Source organism: Eptatretus burgeri, chromosome 7, assembly GCF_056783735.1.
Source record: "Eptatretus burgeri isolate ZD-2024b chromosome 7, Ebu_testis_v1, whole genome shotgun sequence".
Taxonomy (NCBI): Eukaryota; Metazoa; Chordata; class Myxini; order Myxiniformes; family Myxinidae; genus Eptatretus; species Eptatretus burgeri.
In genome coordinates this window covers 22,100,781-22,121,450 of record NC_140967.1, presented here as the reverse complement: position 1 = coordinate 22,121,450, position 20,670 = coordinate 22,100,781, and the positions used below count along the sequence as shown (strand labels likewise).

General features: G+C 43.1%; 1 protein-coding gene across 15 annotated transcripts in view; it reads right to left on the bottom strand.

Moving 5' to 3' along the window:
* Positions 1-20,670, bottom strand: part of EHBP1 (EH domain binding protein 1) — a 340,218-nt gene that overhangs the window by 240,854 nt on the left and 78,694 nt on the right. For 5 of the 15 annotated variants that reach the window (XM_085887658.1, XM_085887657.1, XM_085887668.1 and 2 more), the window contains 2 exons: positions 15,650-15,707; positions 15,174-15,542 (listed from right to left, as the gene is read on the bottom strand). The exons of 4 other annotated variants lie outside the window; for them this stretch is intronic. In XM_085887658.1, coding sequence (XP_085743784.1) covers positions 15,174-15,277 — 104 coding nt within the window. In that variant the 5' untranslated portion in view covers positions 15,278-15,542; positions 15,650-15,707. Of the gene's footprint in view, positions 1-927; positions 948-15,173; positions 15,543-15,649; positions 15,711-20,670 lie in introns of those variants that run through there. 6 more of the 15 variants (XM_085887660.1, XM_085887664.1, XM_085887661.1 and 3 more) reach the window with 3 other exon arrangements.

Genomic DNA, 20,670 nt, shown 5'->3' with positions numbered 1-20,670 from the left:
GATATTAATTGGACAAGTGGTTCCCAAGTTATGACCATTTATTTACCAAACCAATAACAAGACATGGTGCTATGACATCACGATTGACGTCACAATTCTTCTTCTTTTTTTGCACATAGAGCCACCCACATACGGGCACGCACTCGTTTAAACAATGGCTGGAAAGATAGCAGAGAGGTACGCATATTTACCTCTAACCTCTCTTGCCTGAGTTTTAATCTTGGCCCAGCTATAAACTGTCGTCTTGTATTTTGCACGTAGAGCAAAGTATCAATACGTGTGAGAGTGTGCCGTCCCCCAGGCGGATGTTAAACGAAGCGACCTATCTGCAAGTATGTTCTTGCGCAGGGTCGGCATCATGTGGGGGGAGGGGCATTCGTGGGCCATGCCCTCCCCAATGAGTCATTGTGTCCCCCCCCCACCCAACCTACCCACAGGCTAAGCCTTTGGCAGGAAAACTTTGGTGTGTGTGTGTGTGTGTGTGTGTGTGTGTGTGTGTGTGTGTGTGTGTGTGTGTGTGTGTGTGTGTGTGTGTGTGTGTGTGTGTGTGTGTGTGTGTGAAAGAGAGACTTTGCAGCATGTTTTTAAATTGGAAATGGGTTGGTGTGTTGGTTGTTGAGGGCAAACTCTTATTATCCAGCATTTACATCATAGATCGAGTTCTCAAACGGCAGTTTGTGCTCCCCCCCTCCCCGCGGTTACCTAATGCCCCCCCAATTAGATTTCTTCTGATGCCGAGTCTGTCTTGCACTAACCTACAGGGGTCATTGTTTCATCAGCACAGCCACAGCCACACCAGAAAATGATGCTACCCACAGCCATTGCTGCATATGAAAGAATATATATTTTAATTAATACAGTATATCATCACCATAATTATTCAAAACATCACCAAAGAGCCAACCTTATGCAATAGTAAAAAGCTACCTCATTGTGTAGTCATTTTCCCGATTTCATTTTCTATATACAGGAACGAGGCTCATGGAAGAGCAAGGTATAACTGACAGTGGGACAACCATGAAGAGAATTAATGAACGATCAGGAAAACAAGAAAAAGACATTGTGCACAGCATGATACTTGCAAAATTCACCTCCCCCCCCCCCCCGTATCCAACGGTTGCAATGGATACATCTAATTGTCCATTTCATTAATTTAAAATTCACAATCTTAATCAAAGCTCAGGTCAAATGGATGAAAATGATTATTTTTCAGATTGAAATTGATTATTTCAGAAGTTTGACCTTGACTTGACCTTCTTTTTGTGTGTACACTGTCGAGGCTCGTATGAGAGCTAACACACATAGAACGTACAACAAGGAGAGCATGAGACAATGGGGAGGGGGGGAGGGAAGGAAAAAACTGTGGAACAGAGACATGAGGAGATCTGTGGAAAGGAGAGGGATGGGGGAGGGTACACAGGGTAAACAAGAGAGAGATGACAGGAACTTTCAGGAAGGAAGGCAGGGAATTTGAAGTAGGTGGGTTTGGGGTGGATAAGTGGGGGTAGAAAAGATTATGGTTTTGGATGGGGGAAGATAAGAGATGGTGGTGAACAGCTGTTCTGAAGACCTGGAGGAAGAGTGGGATTGAAGAGAGTGAGAAAGTTTGTTCTAAAGATGGAAAAAAGGAGGAATGAAAGAGCGAAGGTGAACAGTGATGGGTGATTTTGGTAGTTTTACTGGAACAGCAGGGGGGGGGGAGAGGCCAGAGAGGAAATGGTACAAGACAGACAGACACCAACCTGCCTGTGGTGAGAGAGTGAGAGACCCAAATAATCAGCCTCATCGCAGGAGATACTATACCAATGATCTTATATGCCTTGGTTTCCACAGCGTGAAGCCGAGAAAGGTGAGAGGTGGTAACACCAGCCCAGAGGGGAGAGCAGTACTCCATCAGGCTGCAGACGAATGCTTTGTATGTGGTCAGGAGCTCAGGTGTGCTAAGGAAGGACTTTGCACGATGGAGGATGCCCAGTTGGCGACTGGCTTTGGAGGCCAGCTTGGAAATGTGGCTTTCCCAGGAAAGATCATGGCAGATAGTGAGACCCAGAAGCTTGAATGAAAGGAATTCTTCCAGAGGATTGTTGAGAAAGTAAATGGGGGGGGGGGTCCAGACGGTCCTTTCAGAGAGGCATGGTGACGGTGTGAGATTTGTCAGGATTGAAAGCATGCTCCATGTGTTGGACCAGCTTGTGATTTTATCCAGATCTGCAGAGAGTGATGAGGCTGCTGCTTGCCGGTCTGAGGGATAATAGATGGTACAGCAGAGGCTGCAGTCATCAGCTAAGAGGTAAAGAGGATTTTCCAGAGAGTCAGAGAGATCATTGATGAAAACCAGAAAAAGAACAGGGCCCAGAACGCTGCCTTGAGGAACTCCAGTCTGGACAGGAAGAGGGGATGAGAGAACTCTGTTAAGGGCCAGATGTTGGCTGTGACAGGAGAGAAAGTCTGTGAGCCATGAGTGGAGATGTCCTTGGATACCATAGAAAGAGAGTTTGGTGAGCAGGGCAGGGTGCCAGACCGTATCGAAGGCATGCAATACGTCTCGGGATATGGCTCTGATTTCATGTCTGGCATTGAGGATCTCCATCCACTGTTGGGAGAGCAGAAGCAGCATATCCAGGGTAGAGTGACCTGGTCTGAATCCAAATTGATGATTGGAAATCAAGCCATTGGAGGACATGGTGCTATGAATCATGGTGGACATGGACATGGTGCTTCCCAAATCCTTGGGAAGGATTTAATGTCTGAAGTGATGATGGATTCCACAACCTTGCTGATGATTGGGAGAAGGTTGTAGTTGCAGGGATTTGCTTTTGCACCTTTTTATGCAGAGCAGTCATGTTTGCTGATTTCCAAGCAGATGGCAAAGTCCTTGAGCAAATAAGACGGTGAATAGATCCGAGAGAGGGTGAGCAAGAGCAGCAGTGTAGGTTTTTAGGACACGTGGGCTGATGCCGTCTGGACCGGTTGCAGAATCTGAGTCGAAGTTTGACAGCAACTTCTCCATCTTGTCAGGAGAAAAGGACACAGAGTTCAGGAGCAGCTGGGTGTGACTGCGTAAGGTGGGTATACACAGCAATGGGTTTGGGACACAAGATTTCGAAGCAAACATGGAGTTTAGGCATTCAGCCTTTTCACGTGCAGTGTCAGCTGTGCGGCCATTTGAGGTAAGGGACGGGATGGAGGTGGAACATAAACCAGAAACAGACTTAACGAGACGCCACCAGGATTTGGAGGAGGGAGACAGGTTTGAGAGTTCAGACGACATTAGAAAGATGTTGTTTTCTGGCTCTGCTGAGGGGAGACACATTCGTTCCGAGCTTTGTGGAAGGAAATGAGATTGCCTTCAGTTGGATTACGCTTCCATGAGATGAAGGCAAGTTCTTTCAGAACAACTGCCTCGCCAAAAGCTTCAGTGTACCATGGGTAGGAGGAAGGGAAGGACAACTGGTAGAGATAGGAGACCAGTCTCGAAGTTTGATGGCTGCTTGAAGTCCCTGCCAGTCGGCCTGAGTGAAATGCCAGACTCGATGGCACCGAGGTGGTTTTCCAATAACAGCCAGAGAGATGTCTACTTTGACGAGCATATGGTCAGATGAACCGATTGGAGCAGAGGAAGCACAGCAAATATTTTCAGTGAAATTGGTCAAAATCAGATCCAGAAGAGATGGAGAACTGTTGGTTGAGATCTGGGTCAGGAAGTTGACAGATTGTGTCAGTCCCAATGAGTCACAGAAGTCTTTTGCTGAAGTGCTACGGCAGGTGAGAGAGGTACCAACACCCAGCTAACTGGCATGATGACAATTGAAGTAACCACATATGATGAAGAGAGTTCAGATGAGATGATAGAAGTTAGTCCATGTTTTCAGAGAGCGAGATATAAATGGAGTCATCACTGTTTGGTGGAGGTACAACACACATTATAACCATGACGTGGGAGTGGAGGGGAAGCTGTAGCCAGAGGTATTCCTGGGGGTGTGTGGGAGAGAGGGCAGTGCATGGTGAGTGAGGAATAGAGTCTTTGATGAAGAGAGCAACTCCACCACCAGGACGAGGCTCAGGTTTGTCATACCGGAGGAGGGAGTAACCAGGAAGAGATACAAGGGAGTCAGAGACGTCTTGAAGGAGGAAAGTTTCTGTTAAGCAGATTATGTCTGGTTTGTCAGTGGCAACCTGTCTGGAAAGATGTCAGGTTTGAGCAAATGCTCCAGATGTTTGAGGTCCACAACGTTAAGGAAGAGAGAGGGGAGGAGGTTTTGGGGGCAGGGGAGGGGAGGGGGAGGGTCGGACTTGGGAGGAAGGAGAAAGGTAAGGAAATTTGTTGAAAGAGTGTGGGGGATTGCAGAAGAGCTTGGAGAGACGGCTAGACGAGGAGAAAAAGCTCAGTTGTGATGGGTTGAGGTACAGTGGGGAGTAATAAGAGAGGGGCAGAAGGCAGTTGAAGATTGGAGGTGGTGGAGTGATGAGATGGAAGAGGGAGGGTGGGGGAAGGAATCAGCTTTGTGAATGTGAGGGTGGAAACTTTCGGAAGGGGTGGTGAGAGGGGGAGATTGGAGGTAGAAGGGTAAGAGGGCAGAGTTGAGGGACAAGGGTCGGGGGAGTTTTTGAGAAAGGTGAGAGCGAAGCTTGGAGTGGGAAAGTGTGAAGGTTACTTTGTGAGGGAAGGGAGACAATGAGAGCAGGTATGGCCAAGGTGCAAGAGAGCGATGGGAGAGGTGAGGAGAGGGTAAGAATGAGACTTGATTGAGGTATGGTGAAGAAGGGAGCGGGCAGTGGGAGGTACAACATTTGAGGGGTTGGGAAGAGGGGGAGGTGTGCTGAGAGGAAGGAAGGAGCATGTTTGCGGTCATGAGGAATGTACTGATTGAGAGAGAGAGAGATATCTGTTAGGTTAGAATGGAGCCCACATGCTTTGGGGACAACAGAGGAGGAGCTGATACTGAAGCAGAAGCCTTTTAACCTTTTGACTTGAAAAATAGTTGGTTTCCAAATTCAGTGATGCAATATGCAAATCCTGTTCAACTTTCAAGTTAATAGGATGTAAATAGACAATTTTCAGTTGAAAATTGATGATTTTAGAAGTTTGACCTTGAGATGACGTTTAACCTTTTGATCTCAAAAATAGTTGGTTTCCCAATTCAGTGAAGAAATATACAAAATCTGTTCATATATCAAGTCAATCGGATGAAAAATAACGATTTTGGAAATTTGACTTCAAGATGACCTTTGACCTTTGACCTCAAAATCAATAGGCTTCTCAGTTGAGACTACCTCTACAACTTGGTGAAGTCTCATGAAGATCAGTTTTGAATGGTGACCTGTAGGCGATTGACAGACAAACAGACAGAATAACAAAATTGACTGACCAAGAAAACTTGAAAAATCTTCGATTTTGCAAGTAATAAGAGAGGGATAACGAGAGGAAACACTGAAACTAGTAAGTAAAATGGTTGAGTTCGGAAAGGTTAAATGGGGTAATAAAGATCACCAGTCAAAATTGGGGATGACAAAAGATGGCAGTGCAGGGCACTGCTTGATTGAAGTCCTGGAGGGCAGAATGAGACAGAACAGCTTCTGGAAGTTGGTTCCATTGACGGGAGAGGTGAGGAATAAAAAGTTGAGGTGTGCAGTCAGCCTGGATTTTGGAAATTTAACCAGAATACAGTAACTGGAAGAAGGTGTACATCCTAGACTTTCTGGAGAGGGTTGGAGGACCGAGAGAGCAGGTAGAAATATGTTTGAGAATAGACAGTGGAAAACAGAGAGACCAACGACCTGCCTGCAGTGTGAGAGCAACAGACCTTGTGCTTCAGCCTCATCATGGGAGATTCCAACATTTTTTAGACCTTTACATTGCACAGAATCAAGAGAGACAGATGTGAAGCTGGGGAGCTAGTTCATAGTAGAGAGCAGCACTCTATTGAGCTATGGACAAAGGCTTGTAGACTGTGAGTAGCTCTGAATTTCCAAAGAAAGACTTGGATCCACAGAGGATGCTCAATCTGAAGCTGGCTTTGGAGGCTCGCTTTGCTTTGTGGTCAGCATCGGAAAGGTCGGGGCTGATGGTGAAACGTAGAAGTTCAAGGGACTGAACCTCTTCCAATGAACACTGGATATTTACACAGCTGCAAATATTACAAATCACAGAAGTAGACGTTGGGGAAGTGGATATGGCACAGAATTGATAAGCCAAATTGGCCATTTCCTGACAATATATTTACTTTTATATAACCTTTATAAGAGGATGGAATATTTTTTTCAAGAAGTTGTGGCCCATGCAGATTATATTTCAGCCAACTTGAGTGGTGAGTTTCATCTCTGTCTCATGGTGCTCGCATCAACATTTTTGTGGTGCTGCAGCTGTAATTTGACAGATAGTAGACAAGCTGTGTTACGAGCTAAACAAGCATTGCTTTTGAATGTTGATGAGTTGACGTAAGCACTGCAGAAAAGTGATATGTACCAAGCTCTGTTCATAAACACCCTTAACCACATATGATCACACCGGCCCCTTCAATGCAATACTCTTGCAAAAACATGGCTGCAGCTTCTGCTTTACAAACTTCATGATTGTGTCATTCTGGGAAATAAACACTGAGACTTCCTTGTTTTGCAGCTAAGAATGAAATCAAAATCTCTCATTTCTGTTTGCAAGAATCAATAACATATGTGTGTGCACAACAGAAACATGTTTGCAATGTTGCAGAAAACTTGAAAGTTCGGCTAAATGAGCTTCCTAATCCTGCATCGCTTTGTTAAGTAGGCAGAACAGTTTGGATGGCCAGATGACAAAAAATAACAACCCTGGAATGAGATAAAATATATTGAGCTCTCACCATAAATGGCATCTATACTCAGGACTGCATATTGGATGATTTGATTACTACCTCATCAACGATAACAAAATACAAAAAATAAACCGGTGAAATCGAAGGCCCACCATCGCAAACCCTCATTCTTCCCACCTATAACAAAGGAAAAGATGGCAAAAAGTTCCACCAGGAATGACCCAATATCAAATTTTGAGTTCCCCCCCCCATTTTGATTCCTGAGACCCTAAGTCCTCAACTGCTGAGGCATGAACCTGGGGGTCAAAACCAAAAGATCGTTACATATTTCATGCGCCCCCCCCCAATGTTGACTGCATCTACAAAGTTTCATTTTGAAAATGTTTGAAAATGTGCCCGTAATTACATTTTTCGGTATTTGACCTTTTGACCCTGCCCCATGGGGTGGGCCCTAAAATGATGCTGGTCTTGCACCTTCTTGCCATGCGCTGATCACAACTACCAAGTTTGGTGAGTTTCTATACAACCGTTTGGAGGAGTTGGCATGACAGACGGACAGACGGAGCCGATTACAATATCCCCATTTTTTTCAAAATGCGTGGGGATAATTACACCATTCTTATGGAAAGAAAAAATAAAATAAAACAAGATAAAAAAAAAAAATCAGGTTCGAATGGGGTATATGGGGGATGCCCCCAAAATATGTATTTGCTTTCTTCTCCGAAACTACACTAAAAATTTTGATCCTCCTACGATAACCAGACACTGTACCATCCACATTTCATACAATATCACTCCAGCCCCCTTTACGCAGCATACCATTCGACTTTTACAAGCTTTCTTGCAGAAAGTTGAATTTACATATTCAATTGCTTCATATCCAACAAATATAATCTCCAAAGTTTCTTCCTTCCTGCCCTTCTCCAGCCCATCCACTCAGATGGCCACATGCATCGCCTCCACACTTTGGCCTACATGCACATTTCAGTTTGAACAGAACATGGAATAACATCAAAGTATCATCCTACGTCACACAAAGTCCATCCTTTGCACTCCTGAACTCCTATCCACCAACAAGGCCTTTATCCACAACTTTATGGAGTACTGCTCTCTCCTCTGGAATGGCTCCCCTGCCTTACATCTTGTTCAGCTTAATGCTGTGTAAACCAAAGCCTTCAAGATCATTGGAATCTCCGGTGCCGAAGCTGAATCTATGGGCTTATCGCTTCACCATCACAGACGTGCCAGTGGTCTCTCTGTCTTCTGCTTCCTTTTTTGGATATGAAGCAATTGCATATATAGATTCTGGATATGAAGCAATTTAATATGTAGTTTGCCCCCAAAATATGTATTTGCTTTCGTCTACGAAACCACACACACAATTTCGATTAAACTTCACCACAACCTTCATCACCCATGATGTACCAAAGTTTGTTCATACTATTTAAAAAAATAGGTGTCTGGGGGAGTTACAAGGGGGTTTCCCCCCATAATAGGTATTTGCTATAACAATGGTTCATTGGTATATTTTGCTGATTCCGGCCCACGGTGACTTCTTCCTCAGTATAATTATTCGACCAGGTGAGTGCCCAGGGGTATTGCCTCGATTTTTGTGTGATACCATCGGTGCCTTCGTTGTGACATAATTGCATACGTAGAATGCTACATCCTGCCAGTATGAAATTTTTTGAGGGTCATCTTGGGATAAATTGGTTAGCTTTCAAAATTCTTGTCTGAAGTGGCTGAACAGATTGAGGCAAAACTTTACAACTATGACAGCCTATCCATGACAAACAAAACGTTCACAACCTATGATGTCATAGGTCACATACTTTGGCAGCCATGGCAGGCAGCTGTGTGTGATGGGTAGAAAAAAATTTGGCTCGGTAATTTAGAAAATACGTTCATATGGCAAACGGCTCAGACATGGGGCATTATCAAATACATTTTGCTTTCAAACTCACAAAGAGAAATATTTAACCTTTGTAAAGCAAATCCAATACCCAAATGCTTTAGAAACAGGTGCCAGGACAAATGAAAACCTGAATGAACCTCCATAAGATACAGGATGAAACTTTGCCACCACAGCACCCGTAATAGGCATGGCATGTCCACACACCCGCAGAGAGTCCGTTCAGATCCAAATATACCCACATGGACCACGTCCGTGTGTGCTGTATACGTACCTCTACCTTGTAGTAACTGTCAACTGCACATCCTGATCGGGACACAAACTGTACTGTACTGTACAGCTCAGTAAGTGGCTTAAGCACTCAAGCACTCCACTGGAATGCCTGGCTTGGTTAGTGATTACAAATTGCCATCGATACAACTATGCATCCGGAAACGCCCGAGCAATGTCCGAATTGGACAAATCAACACTTTTTTCGGAGTCAGAGCTGCTGATATTTTCAAATCTGGAGCTCACATTTTGTAATAATGCTTCGTTTAAGAGATTCTCTCAGTTATTCATATTCGCAAATTAAATAAAGCCACGAACACTGGCGTCTCCGAGCGTTATAGGCATTGCAATATACCCAGCGATTCGTAGCTATGATGAACAGGCATTCGATAATAATATGAGCAAGGAAAGTGATGGAGAAAAACTTTATCGTTAAGAAATCATTGCGCCTGTTACAAGTCAAAGCATGGTTGATTAGGCCAAAAAACATGGCGGCTTCAGACCCCAGCAAGGTTACCCAGGAAACACCTTCAGACCCAGAGAGTGAAGTGGCTGAGGATCGCCTGATGAAGGATGTAATTAAATAAGGCCATTAATTATCTTCAAGGGGGGGGGGGGGTTAACTCACACAAACACCCAGTTTTCTCTCTTTTTTTGTTCATTTTTTTGTATACATTGGCGAGGTGGGGGGGGGGTCCAAACGGTCCTTTCAGAGAGAGATAGTGAGATTTGTCAGGATTTGTCAGTAATGTCTCTTAAACTTCCTTGGAGTTTTCTTAGCATGCAAAGTTTCAGGCTGCTCAGTTTTATAGTTTTGGAGTTATGGAGGAGACACACTGACTGACACTGACTGACACACTGACACACTGACACACTGACACACTGACACACTGACACACTGACACACTGACACACTGACACACTGACACACACACACACACACACACACACACACACACACACACACACACACACACACACACACACACACACACACACACACACACACACTTCTTAGTATAGATTACTACATATGAATGACTTTAATCATACACCACTTTATATGATAAACACTTTACCTTATGGACATCTCCATTACACCACACCTCCATCTAACCATTGACTTAAACTGTCATTAAAATATTCAAACTGTCATTAACCACTCCCTAATAGTGTAGTCCACCAAAATTAGCATTCTTTATTCGAATGTCACCGATTTTTTCATCCAAGTTACCGCTGCAGCTCTGGACATTTTATGCAATATTAATAATAAAAATGTTCCTCTCACAGGATGTCTCCGATTACTGTGTATGGAGCTTGCTATTCTCTCTTTTTAGACAGGACCTTCTCCCTTTTAGAGACAGGTGTTACTTTGGAGACAGGTGTTAATGTCGAAGTCAAGAACTTCATTTCTCACTGTTAATTTACCAAGCTAGCCCCTCCGAGCCCACTGGGATACCTCTGTTTGCACATTCCTCTCTGCACCCAGGAAATGTTTGTCTGCTTAATGTAGCGTCCACCGAATGATGACTACTACTACTACTACTACTACTACTACTACTACTACTACTACTACTACTACTACTACTACTACTACTACTAATACTACTACTATGTCTTTAAAGGCCTTGATTATTAATTTATTCCCACCACAATTGTGGGGTTGGCCAGGGAATATATTTAGCCTGAGTCTTTCACAAACCACCAGGCCAGGAATGACCTTTGACTGTGGACGATTTGGACAGGAATTTGTAATTTGTTCAAGGTGCCGGTGATAACTTGCCGACTCTTTATGAAAAACACTGTAAGATTATAACGTACCTCAACTAATGCTAGCAGATGGGCCACTTGGCTGAATGTCCATCTAAGCCTAAGGGATGGTAGATATATGGTCTATAATGACAGCATAGGATGTGTGGAATAAAAAGGTGAATGCCTGAACAATGAAAACAAAACAACTACAAGGGCATACCTAAGTTGAGCGCATACCTCCGCCACGCAATGCCTGATTCACAAGAACATATCGGGCCCAATAGATTTTTGAGATATTGTAGAACATATCGTTTTTGGCCCAATCTCTCAATGGTGAAGAATCACTTACAAAATTAAAAAATTGTTGTATCCAGATCCGGATTCGGATCTTCACCAAAACTGAACCAATTCTTCCTTGTCATACACTCAATGTGTCCACCAAGTGTCGGCCGAATCCGTCCACAACTTTTTGAGATATCATGGTATATATCCTTTTTGGCCCTACGTCTCAATGGTGAAGAATCACTTTTAAAATTCTAGTAGTCGGATCCTGATTCGGATATTCACCAAAATCTAATCAGTTCGTCCTTGTCACACTCCCAACCTGTCCACAACTTTTTGTACACAGACAAACAGACAGAAAGGGGTGAAAACATGACCTCCTTCACCTCCGGTGGTGAGGGTAATTATGGAATGCGTATGTAATAGGTCTTGCATCATCTTGTGAACTTTCAGTTTAACACGTTTCTCATACAAAGTACAAATTGAGGGGAGCTTTGTACGAGTTACTTGTTTTGTAATCTTCCTTGATTTTTATAGTTTCTTTACATTTTCTTTTGACAAGTTATATTACCAAAAGTACAAATCAAAATGAAAATGAGAATATAGTATTTAATGGGTCAAAGACTGATTAAAAAAATAAAAGAACCAAAATACCGTATTCAACATGAAACTTTGAATTTCCTTGACAAGTACAGTCTTTGGTTTGTTTTACCGGCAAACACTTCAGAATTTCTGTTTCATTTCAATCTGGCATCAGTCATTACATCCGGATACTTATACTCAGAAACTCAGAAATTATACTCAGAATACACTGTATATACATACACCTTTATTTCCTCCAACTAGTATCAGGTCATAACCATTCATCCACAACCAGCCATGGCATTGTAGCTAAAGCTTTCTGCAACTCTGTGGGTCTGCAAAAATCCTAACTTGTATGATCTCTGGTAAGGACACGTTCTCTCTTATGGACTTGGAAAATGACAAGCTTTCCATCCAACCCTCCTGTTCCTCCTCTGAGCTTCTCTGACCATCCTTGTCACAGTCCATACCTCTCTAGCTAATGTGAGCGAACAAGCTAAGCACCACAGAATTTGGATATTGTACAGACCAATTAGCAGGAACTGTAATCTGCCCTGCCACAAAAGGATTGGGCTGCCCTCACCGGCACATCTGATTAGGCATTCCACCCGGGAATAATTCCACAAAATCAATCTCAATCTCAATCTCAATCTCAATCTCAATCTCTCTCTCTCTCACATCCCGTCTGTGGCTAACCAATCCATCCTCTCGGCCCTGGTACATTGAATCCTGCAGCAAGGCAGTTGCAGTCAAAACGGCATGCGTTTTCAACATAGCCAGTTAGCCTGACAAAGACAAACTGCGTGTCACTCCTTAAGGCTGGCAAAAAGTATATACATCCATCCCTAGGCAAGCCAGAATATATCCTCTTTGCTAATCACAATGCCAAATTCTCTCCCCAGGTAAAAACTTTACATTACACATTCCTTTCCTGTAGTAATTTGCTGCAGACTACTGTAGTAGGATCTGTTACCAACTATAGTATACGAGAGTACTACTCTCACATACTGTAGTTTTAACTGTAGCATTTTTGCCTGGGATAGTCTCCATCCTCAAAGTCAGGGTTGTGTCGAGTAAATTAAAGTCCGTCCGTGGTGTATGCTCCATCGTCTTCCTCACTTCAAATGCCATCACTGCAGACTCTGCTTGAGATAACATAGTTGTCTCAACTCAGTGTTTACCTTCAAATCACATGTACCCAACTCATCCCAGTTGGTCCCTATCTTACCGCCTCATATTTATGATCTCCTAGAGACATAGAATTTGTGTCTGAGAAAGTAGAGAAAGTTATATCCAGCCTCACCCCTACATTAGTGATAGGCTCACATGTCATAAATACCAATGTTCCAAATCCTTATTTACTGCTGTCGTTTCTACTCTGTCTGCACTCTTCAGACTGCCGTTATAGTTTGGCTGCTTCCCCTCTGCCAAAATGTTAGCCAACATCGGTTCTGTTCACAAGAAGTGTCCTCTGAAATACAGACTGCCAAGTTTACTTCCAAAGTCATGGAATTCATCATGCAAGTCATTCCACTTTTCAAACAGATTGGAGTTTGACCATCTGTTTGGATTCTGTCCTGTTTACTCAAATCTGGAGATGCTTCTGCCTCTGCCTCTGCCTCTGCCTCTGCCTCTCTGTGCAATGGTCAAAGACCTTGAATCTCAATCAAGAGGTCAGAACCTAGACATATCTATGGCATTCAACAAAGTCTGACATTCTCAATTGTTTGACAAATTCACTGGTTGCAGCGTATAAGGCCACCTTCAAAACTGGCTTTCTAACTTCTTCCACTCATGCAGCCAATGTGTTGCTGTCAAAGGAACCCTCTTCTCTTATGTCCAATTGGAAGCTGGAGTGCATAAGAAGTATCTCATGACCAATCTTGTTCCTCGTTTACATAAAAGACCTCTCCAGTGTTATGGAAAACCATCTTCCATTTGGCAGATGAATCCACATTGCATCACACCATTTGCCTATCCCACAGACAAGCAGAGAGTACCTGGTTCACACTCGTCTGATATGGAATTGATTAGATGCTGTTTTGCCAAATGGAATGTGTCTTTCAATCCTGGCAAATGTTAGTCTCGCTTTGTCACTGTGGTAGGATTCTCAAAAGAACCCACTTCTATATTTCCATGATCAGCCACCTTTCCTGAATGGTCTCTTAAATTATTCGGCCTTACCATCAGCCGTGACTTCTGTGGTAATAGCAAATAAATTTAAGTCTCGAAAGCAAAAATTTAAATATCGCAAAGCTGGCTTCCAAAGTCAGCCACAGACTGGGTAACCTCTGTCATTCCAAGTCATTCCTTGGAAAAATCAGAGCTACAAACAGCCTAGAAAGCTGTTGCCCTTAGCGCAATGGAGTAATGCTCTCCACTATGGGCTGGCACCACAGCATTACTTCTCTCTCTTTTGCATTCTGTGAAATCTAAAGCTCTCAACATTATTGCCAAAAAATCTCTCAACAAGGGATATTGTACTCCTATGGTTGGTGGTTTGTTTTTTTACCGCCTCCCCTCCGGTCACAACTCCTCCTGTCGCTTAGCCACCAGATCATCCTCAGCTCCTCCAGGATGCATGCATGTTTACAGTACCCCCCTCTTGGTTCCATCACATCATCCTGGGTTAACACACACCCCCACTCTTTGTTCCTCTTTTCTCCCATTGGAACTGCCTTCCTGAATCCCACTCTCCCTCCAGCGCTAAAGCAGGCGGTGCTCCACCATCTTATGTCACCCCCCCCAATCCCTCTCAATTATATTTTCTAGCCCAATATCCCCTACCTAACTAAAGCCTTTTGCTTGCAGGGTACTGTGTTGATTCTATCCTCTCTTTCCTCTATTAATGTTCGTTCATTGCATCCAAATGTGGCCCCACTCACTGCCCCGCTGTTAGTTTCTTGCCTTTCCCAGTCATTTCACTCTTCTATGAGCCTCGATTTTGTGCAGAAAAAAAAACAACCTATAAATTATATAGTGTGTATATAAAGACTATCACCAAAATACACAAGAGACTTTTTTTCAACAATTCATTTATCAATAATACCTGAGATTTATCATTTATCAATAATACCCCCCCTCCAAGCCTTTCTCGTACCCCTACCTAACACAATCATGCAATGTCTCTCATACTGTGTCATAATGCATAGATATGTTTTAAACACAGCATCAGCAGATAGCAACGTGTTCACTTTTGCGCACAGTCCTGTATTGCACAAGCCACAATAGACAAAGCTCAAAGAGCAGTGACATATTGTAAGTACTGTACAACATTCTACCCAAGTTAAATAAAAGGTTGGGGAGGAAGGGGTGCAGAGATGGACAAACTTAGAAATGTCAGAAAGTTTTGTTAAAGCATAATCGAAAAAATATTTCGTGGAATAGTTTACACATCAAGAAAATCCAGATTATCCCAAAAGCACAGCTTCAACAAAATTAAATTGGTGGAAGTTTACTTTTAGTTAACAGAGCAAACTGACATAAAAGATCAACCTGAACTTCTTGAGCTAACAGTATCCAAGCCTGTCACTAGCAAAACCATTACTTGAAAGAACAAGTAACAAACCAGCTGTTTGACTCACCATTTTTTTGTACATTCCACCGTCAGTTCCTGGTAGGAAGCAACAAACTGAAACTTTGAGGCTCGTTTTCCCACACGCTGCAGACGCTTCCAGACAGAAGACATGGCGAGAGTGATTCACAATGAACCTGGAAAGTCAATCCAAGCTTGACGTTTTCCACAGTGTACCAGAACTTATCTCCTTCCTTTGTCATCAGCAATTATGGCAAATTTTCGAGGCATGGCACTCTGCAAGTAAAGTCTGTGGCTTTGGCATTGGCTCACTATCCCATTTCTGGGCTTGACTCCAGAAACATATTATGAGAGCTTCGAACGGTGCTGAAGTCATTTCCTGCTCATCTTCAATCCACCGCACTTATAACCTCAGGTCCTGTGAGCACAATGCCAATCAAAATGTGGTAAGCACACTATTTCTCAAGTGGAAACCATATGATAAATGTACACTGTTAAAAGTATAAAATAGATTAAGAAACATACTCTCTCAAAAGCAGCAAGTAGAGATTGTGAAACTGTAAAATTGGACACAGCAGGGCTTCTGCTGGAGGAAAGGAAGAACATGGCACAGAAGGGAAATCACTTTGGGCCAATAAACCTGGCACAAAAATCATTGGAATTTATCCCGTAAACAATGCAAAATATATATGAGATTTATGTATATACAGTATACAATACATAGCTAACCCCCGCTTTAGCGTGGAAAATGGCCTTTAAATGCTTGTGTGTGTGTGTGTGTGTGTGTGTGTGTGTGTGTGTGTGTGTGTGTGTGTGTGTGTGTGTGTGTGTGTGTGTGTGTGTGTGTGTGTGTATACAATACATAGATTCGCTATTCGAGGACCCCACATATTCACGGGTCATAAAGTGTAACTTGCTTCTACATACGCGCTTCACGTATTCACGCTTTTTTATAAAAAAAAAAAAATTGTTCACACTTCAGGACTGGTCTCCTATATCCACCTGGGAAATTTGAAATCAGTTGAAATCACAGCATTACATAAAAAAGGTGCAAACATGGATCCCCTTAACTACAGCCCAATTAGCTTACTGTACTTCTAATCATCAGCAAGGTCATGGAATCCATCAACACAGTTAACATAAAATCATTCCTTTTCTCCAACAGCTTCATCTCAGATCATGAATTGGGATTCATACCTGGTCACTGTACCTTAGACATGCTACTTTTACTCTTCCAACAATGGTGGAGGCCCTCAATGTCAGACATGAGATCAGGGCTGTCTCTCTGGACATATCTCGAGCTTATCTCAAGTCTGGCATCCCGCCTTGCTCTCCAAACTGACTGACTATGAAAACCAAGGCCAACTCCACTCTTAGATTACTGACTTGCTGCACTCTCGTAGACGAGTGGCTCCCAACGGACCCCTTTCTTCTCCTCTCCCTGTCAAGGCTGGAGTACCCAAGGCAGTGTTCTAGGCCCCATATTATTCCTAATCTTCATCAATGATCTCACCGACTCTGGAAAATCCTCTTTTATCTCTTTGCTGATGACTACACTCTCTGCTGTGACATCTCTCATCCTTCTGACATACAGGAAGCAGCCTTTGCCCCCTCCTCAGACCTTCACAAAATCACAAACTGGCCAAACACAATTTTGCTAATGTATCCATATTGTCCACCCTTTCCATTCTCCCTTCCCCCTCATCGTTACCTGGATCCCTTGTTTGTCCATCTCCATAAGCTTTCTCCCTCCGCCCTGCTGTGTTTCGCCTTTCTCCTGCTGTTCCCTTTGGTATGTTGTATCCTGATTTGTTCTGTGTAATCACTCTTCCACGAGCCTAGACCATGTAAAAATAAAAAATAAAAAAATAAAAAACAATGCCCCGCGTTTGCGGCATTTTTGAGGAACATATCCCCCATTGATAGCAGGGTCCGACAGTATATACATCTACTATACAAGTATATATCGAGACTAATAAATGTCTAGAAATACATCTCAATTTGGTGGTAAAAACGATTCACAACGACGGGTTTCCTTACTCATTGTTATGCAGTCTGCATTCAACCCCTTCATTTGTCATCTCATTGACCTCATTTCATCTATCTATAATTCCAGCAATGTGTGTGTGTGTGTGTGTGTGTGTGTGTGTGTGTGTGTGTGTGTGTGTGTGTGTGTGTGTGTGTGTGTGTGTGTGTGTGTGTGTGTGTGTGTGTGTGTGTGTGTGCCAGTGTGAGTCAGTGTGTCTCCTCCATAACTCTAAAACCATAAAACCTAGCATCCTGAAATTTTGTATGCATTCTAAAAAAAAACTCCAAGGAAGTGCAAGAGTGAAAATTGGGTGTTTGGGTTGATTAAAACAAGATTCAAGATAATTTTCTTTTCAAGATAATTGACGGCCTCATTTAATTATATTCTTCATCAGGTGATCCTCAACCACCTCGCTCTCTGGCATCTTAAGGCGTATCCTCGGTAACCTCGCTGGGGGCTGAAGCCACCATGTTTTTTGGCCTGCTCAACATTGCCCTGACTTGGAACAGGCCGCAACGATTTCTTAATGATAGTTTTTTTTTCACTTTGCTAACTCTAATTATCGAATGCCTGTTCATCATAGTTACAAATCACCGGGTACATTGCAATGCTTATAAATGCCCAGAGATGTCAGCGTTCATTGCTTCATTTCATTTCCGCACATGCGATCACCACGAGTACCTCTTTAACGAAGGAGAATTACCAAATTTAAGCCCCAGGCGTACAAGCAGTTCTCACTCCCAGAAAAGTGTTCAATTGTCCAATTCGGGCATATTTGACATTTCGGGCATCTCTGGGAGGTGCATGTTAAATATGACGGTTCGGTGATTTCCAATTGCGTGCCAAGGGAGCCATTTCTTATCAACCATTTCGTTGGAGTGCTTAAGCCACTTGGCGAGTGCCCTATAATATTTATACTGTCACTGAATACTGTATATAGATCGACTTGAACAAAGTTCAGGGGTGACTTGCCTACGTTGCCCACGTGTTGTTTTGCGGTGCAACAGGAAGTGGTTGTCTTGCTGAACATGTGAAATTTTATTTCCCGCGATGTTTCCCATTTTTGATGACGTTACATGACCAGTCACATCGGCATAGAAAAATATAAATAAAAGTTAAACGTTTCACTTTTTAAAGTTTCTTCAAACGTTTGTGCGTTGCGTGGTAAAGTCACTTGGCACGTTCTTCAACTTTCAATTTCGAAACTGTGGTTCTACACTGGTGGAAGGAAGGCATAATAAATTATATGATCACAATGAGAAAAAAAATTCAGTTCTGAAGTAAAGAATCACCACATCACGTCAGGAAAGGCGAGAGGTACGCATGCTCACTCTATGTAGCCTGGATTTGAATCCCAACCCAGCTCTAAACTGTCCTCCCTGTGTTTTAACAGCTGTGTCTCAGCTGTTAAACTAATACCAGGTGGGGTTGACTCTGCCTGTCATCCTTCCGAGGTCGGCAAAATGAGTGCCAGCATGCTGGTATACTGTGTCGGAGTGGCAACCAGTCCAGGATTGTGTCCAATAGCCAAGGAGACTGCTTTGGCAGCACCAATGCTCTGTACAGAATATGGTCCCAATGGATGGATGGATGGATCCATATTTTTTTTTAATGGATGTATGTATGTATGTGTATGTATGTATGTGTATATACACACCACTGGTATCCCCTGCTCGTGTATGAGAACCGACTCTCCAGCAATATTTAGAGGCAGGATGGAGAAAAGTCACTTTTCCTGGGTTTTTTTTTTTATCATAGAACAGCAACTATAAAAATGAGCATCAAGCTGGATTTGTATCATGTACTCTATATTGACGGTAGTTGTCAAAATGCTGCTTCTACTCACCCAACAATGAATGGAGGCCATCAATGTCAGACATTAGATCAGGGCCATCTCTTTGGATATATCTCATGCTTTTGATGTTCTGGCATCCTACCTTACTCTCCATATTCTATGCCTATTGCATCCAAGGTCAACTCCACACATGGCTTACCTACTTCCTCTACTCTTGTAGCCAATATGTGGCTCCCAACAGAATCCATTAATCTCTTCTCCTTGTTAAGGCTCGAGTGCCCAAGGAAGTGTTCTGGGCCCAGTCCTATTCCTGATCTTAATCAATTATCTCTCTGATTATCTGGAAAATCTTTAACGATTGGCTGATAACTCCACCCTGTGCCATGACATCCCTCATCCTTCAGGTAGGCAGGCTGCAGCCTCTTCCCTCTCTTCAGACCTTGAAAAAAAAAATCACAAAATGGTCAAACACTTGGACTATGTCTTTCAATCCTGACAAATCTCACACTCTGACGATCTCTCTCCAAAAGGACCATCTGTCAAACCACCCCCTCCCACCCCCATCCACTTTCTTAACAATCATCTTGAGGAAGTGTGCAGTCTTTCAAACTCCTGGGTCTCATGATCAGCCATGATCTTTTTTAGGCAAACTGCATTTCAAAGTTTGCCTCCAAAGCCAGCTGCTGACTGGGCATCCTCCGTCATACAAAGCCCTTCCTTGTCACACCTGTTCTCCTATGCACCTTCAAGGCTTTCATCCACATCTTGATGAAGTAATGCTCTCCCCTGCTCTGGGCATCCCCTGCCTCACATCTTGCTCAGCTGGATGTCGTGAAAACCAAGGCCTACAAGACTATTGAAATCTCCCGTGATGATGCTCGAGTCTACGGGCCTATCACTTCGCCATTACAGTCAGTGGTCTCTCTGTCTTCTACCACCTCCTTTCTGGTCTTGCACCCTCTGCTCTTTCCATGCTTTGTCCTCCCTAGGTTTCTGCAGGACATACACGGTCCACCATCCAGCCCCTTCTGGTAAAACTACTGAAATATAGGATCACTGCTCACCTCTACTCATCTATTCCTCCTTTTCCCACCTGTGGAACCAACTTCCACTTTTTCTGCAATCTCATTCTTCCCTTTATATCTTCAAGACAGCTGTTCATCACCATCTCAAATCATCCCCCATCCAAACCATGATCTTTACTGTCCTCATTTCCTTCTGTATCCATTTTGGCCACCCCATGCATCCTCTCCTGCCCCTTATTCCTCCCCACACCTATTACTTATCCTCCTCCATCTGTCTTGGCCTTCGGTTCTGCTGTTGGTATTTTCCCCTCTCGACTGTTCCTTTGGCATCCTGATCCATTCAGTGTACTAGCTCTTCCACATGCCTCGACTATGTTATACAAAATAATAATAACAACAATAATAATAATAAAAGAAAGGGATCATCTATATAATACATATGTAATGCTGACATAATCCTGCCCTCTTCCAGCGAAACAGTCTCTCTCCACAGTTTCCCCTCTTTCTTCCTCTTTCTGTCTTTCCCACTCCAACACCCCTATCCTCCTTTTTCTTCTATTTCCTTCTTTCTTAATTCCTTCACTGCCTCTTCCTTCAAGTGCACAAAATATTGAGATGGCCCATTAATTTAGGAAAAGTAAAGCTCAGCTTGCATCTCAGAAAGTTTTGTACTTTTTTCTTTGGAATCCTTTAGTAT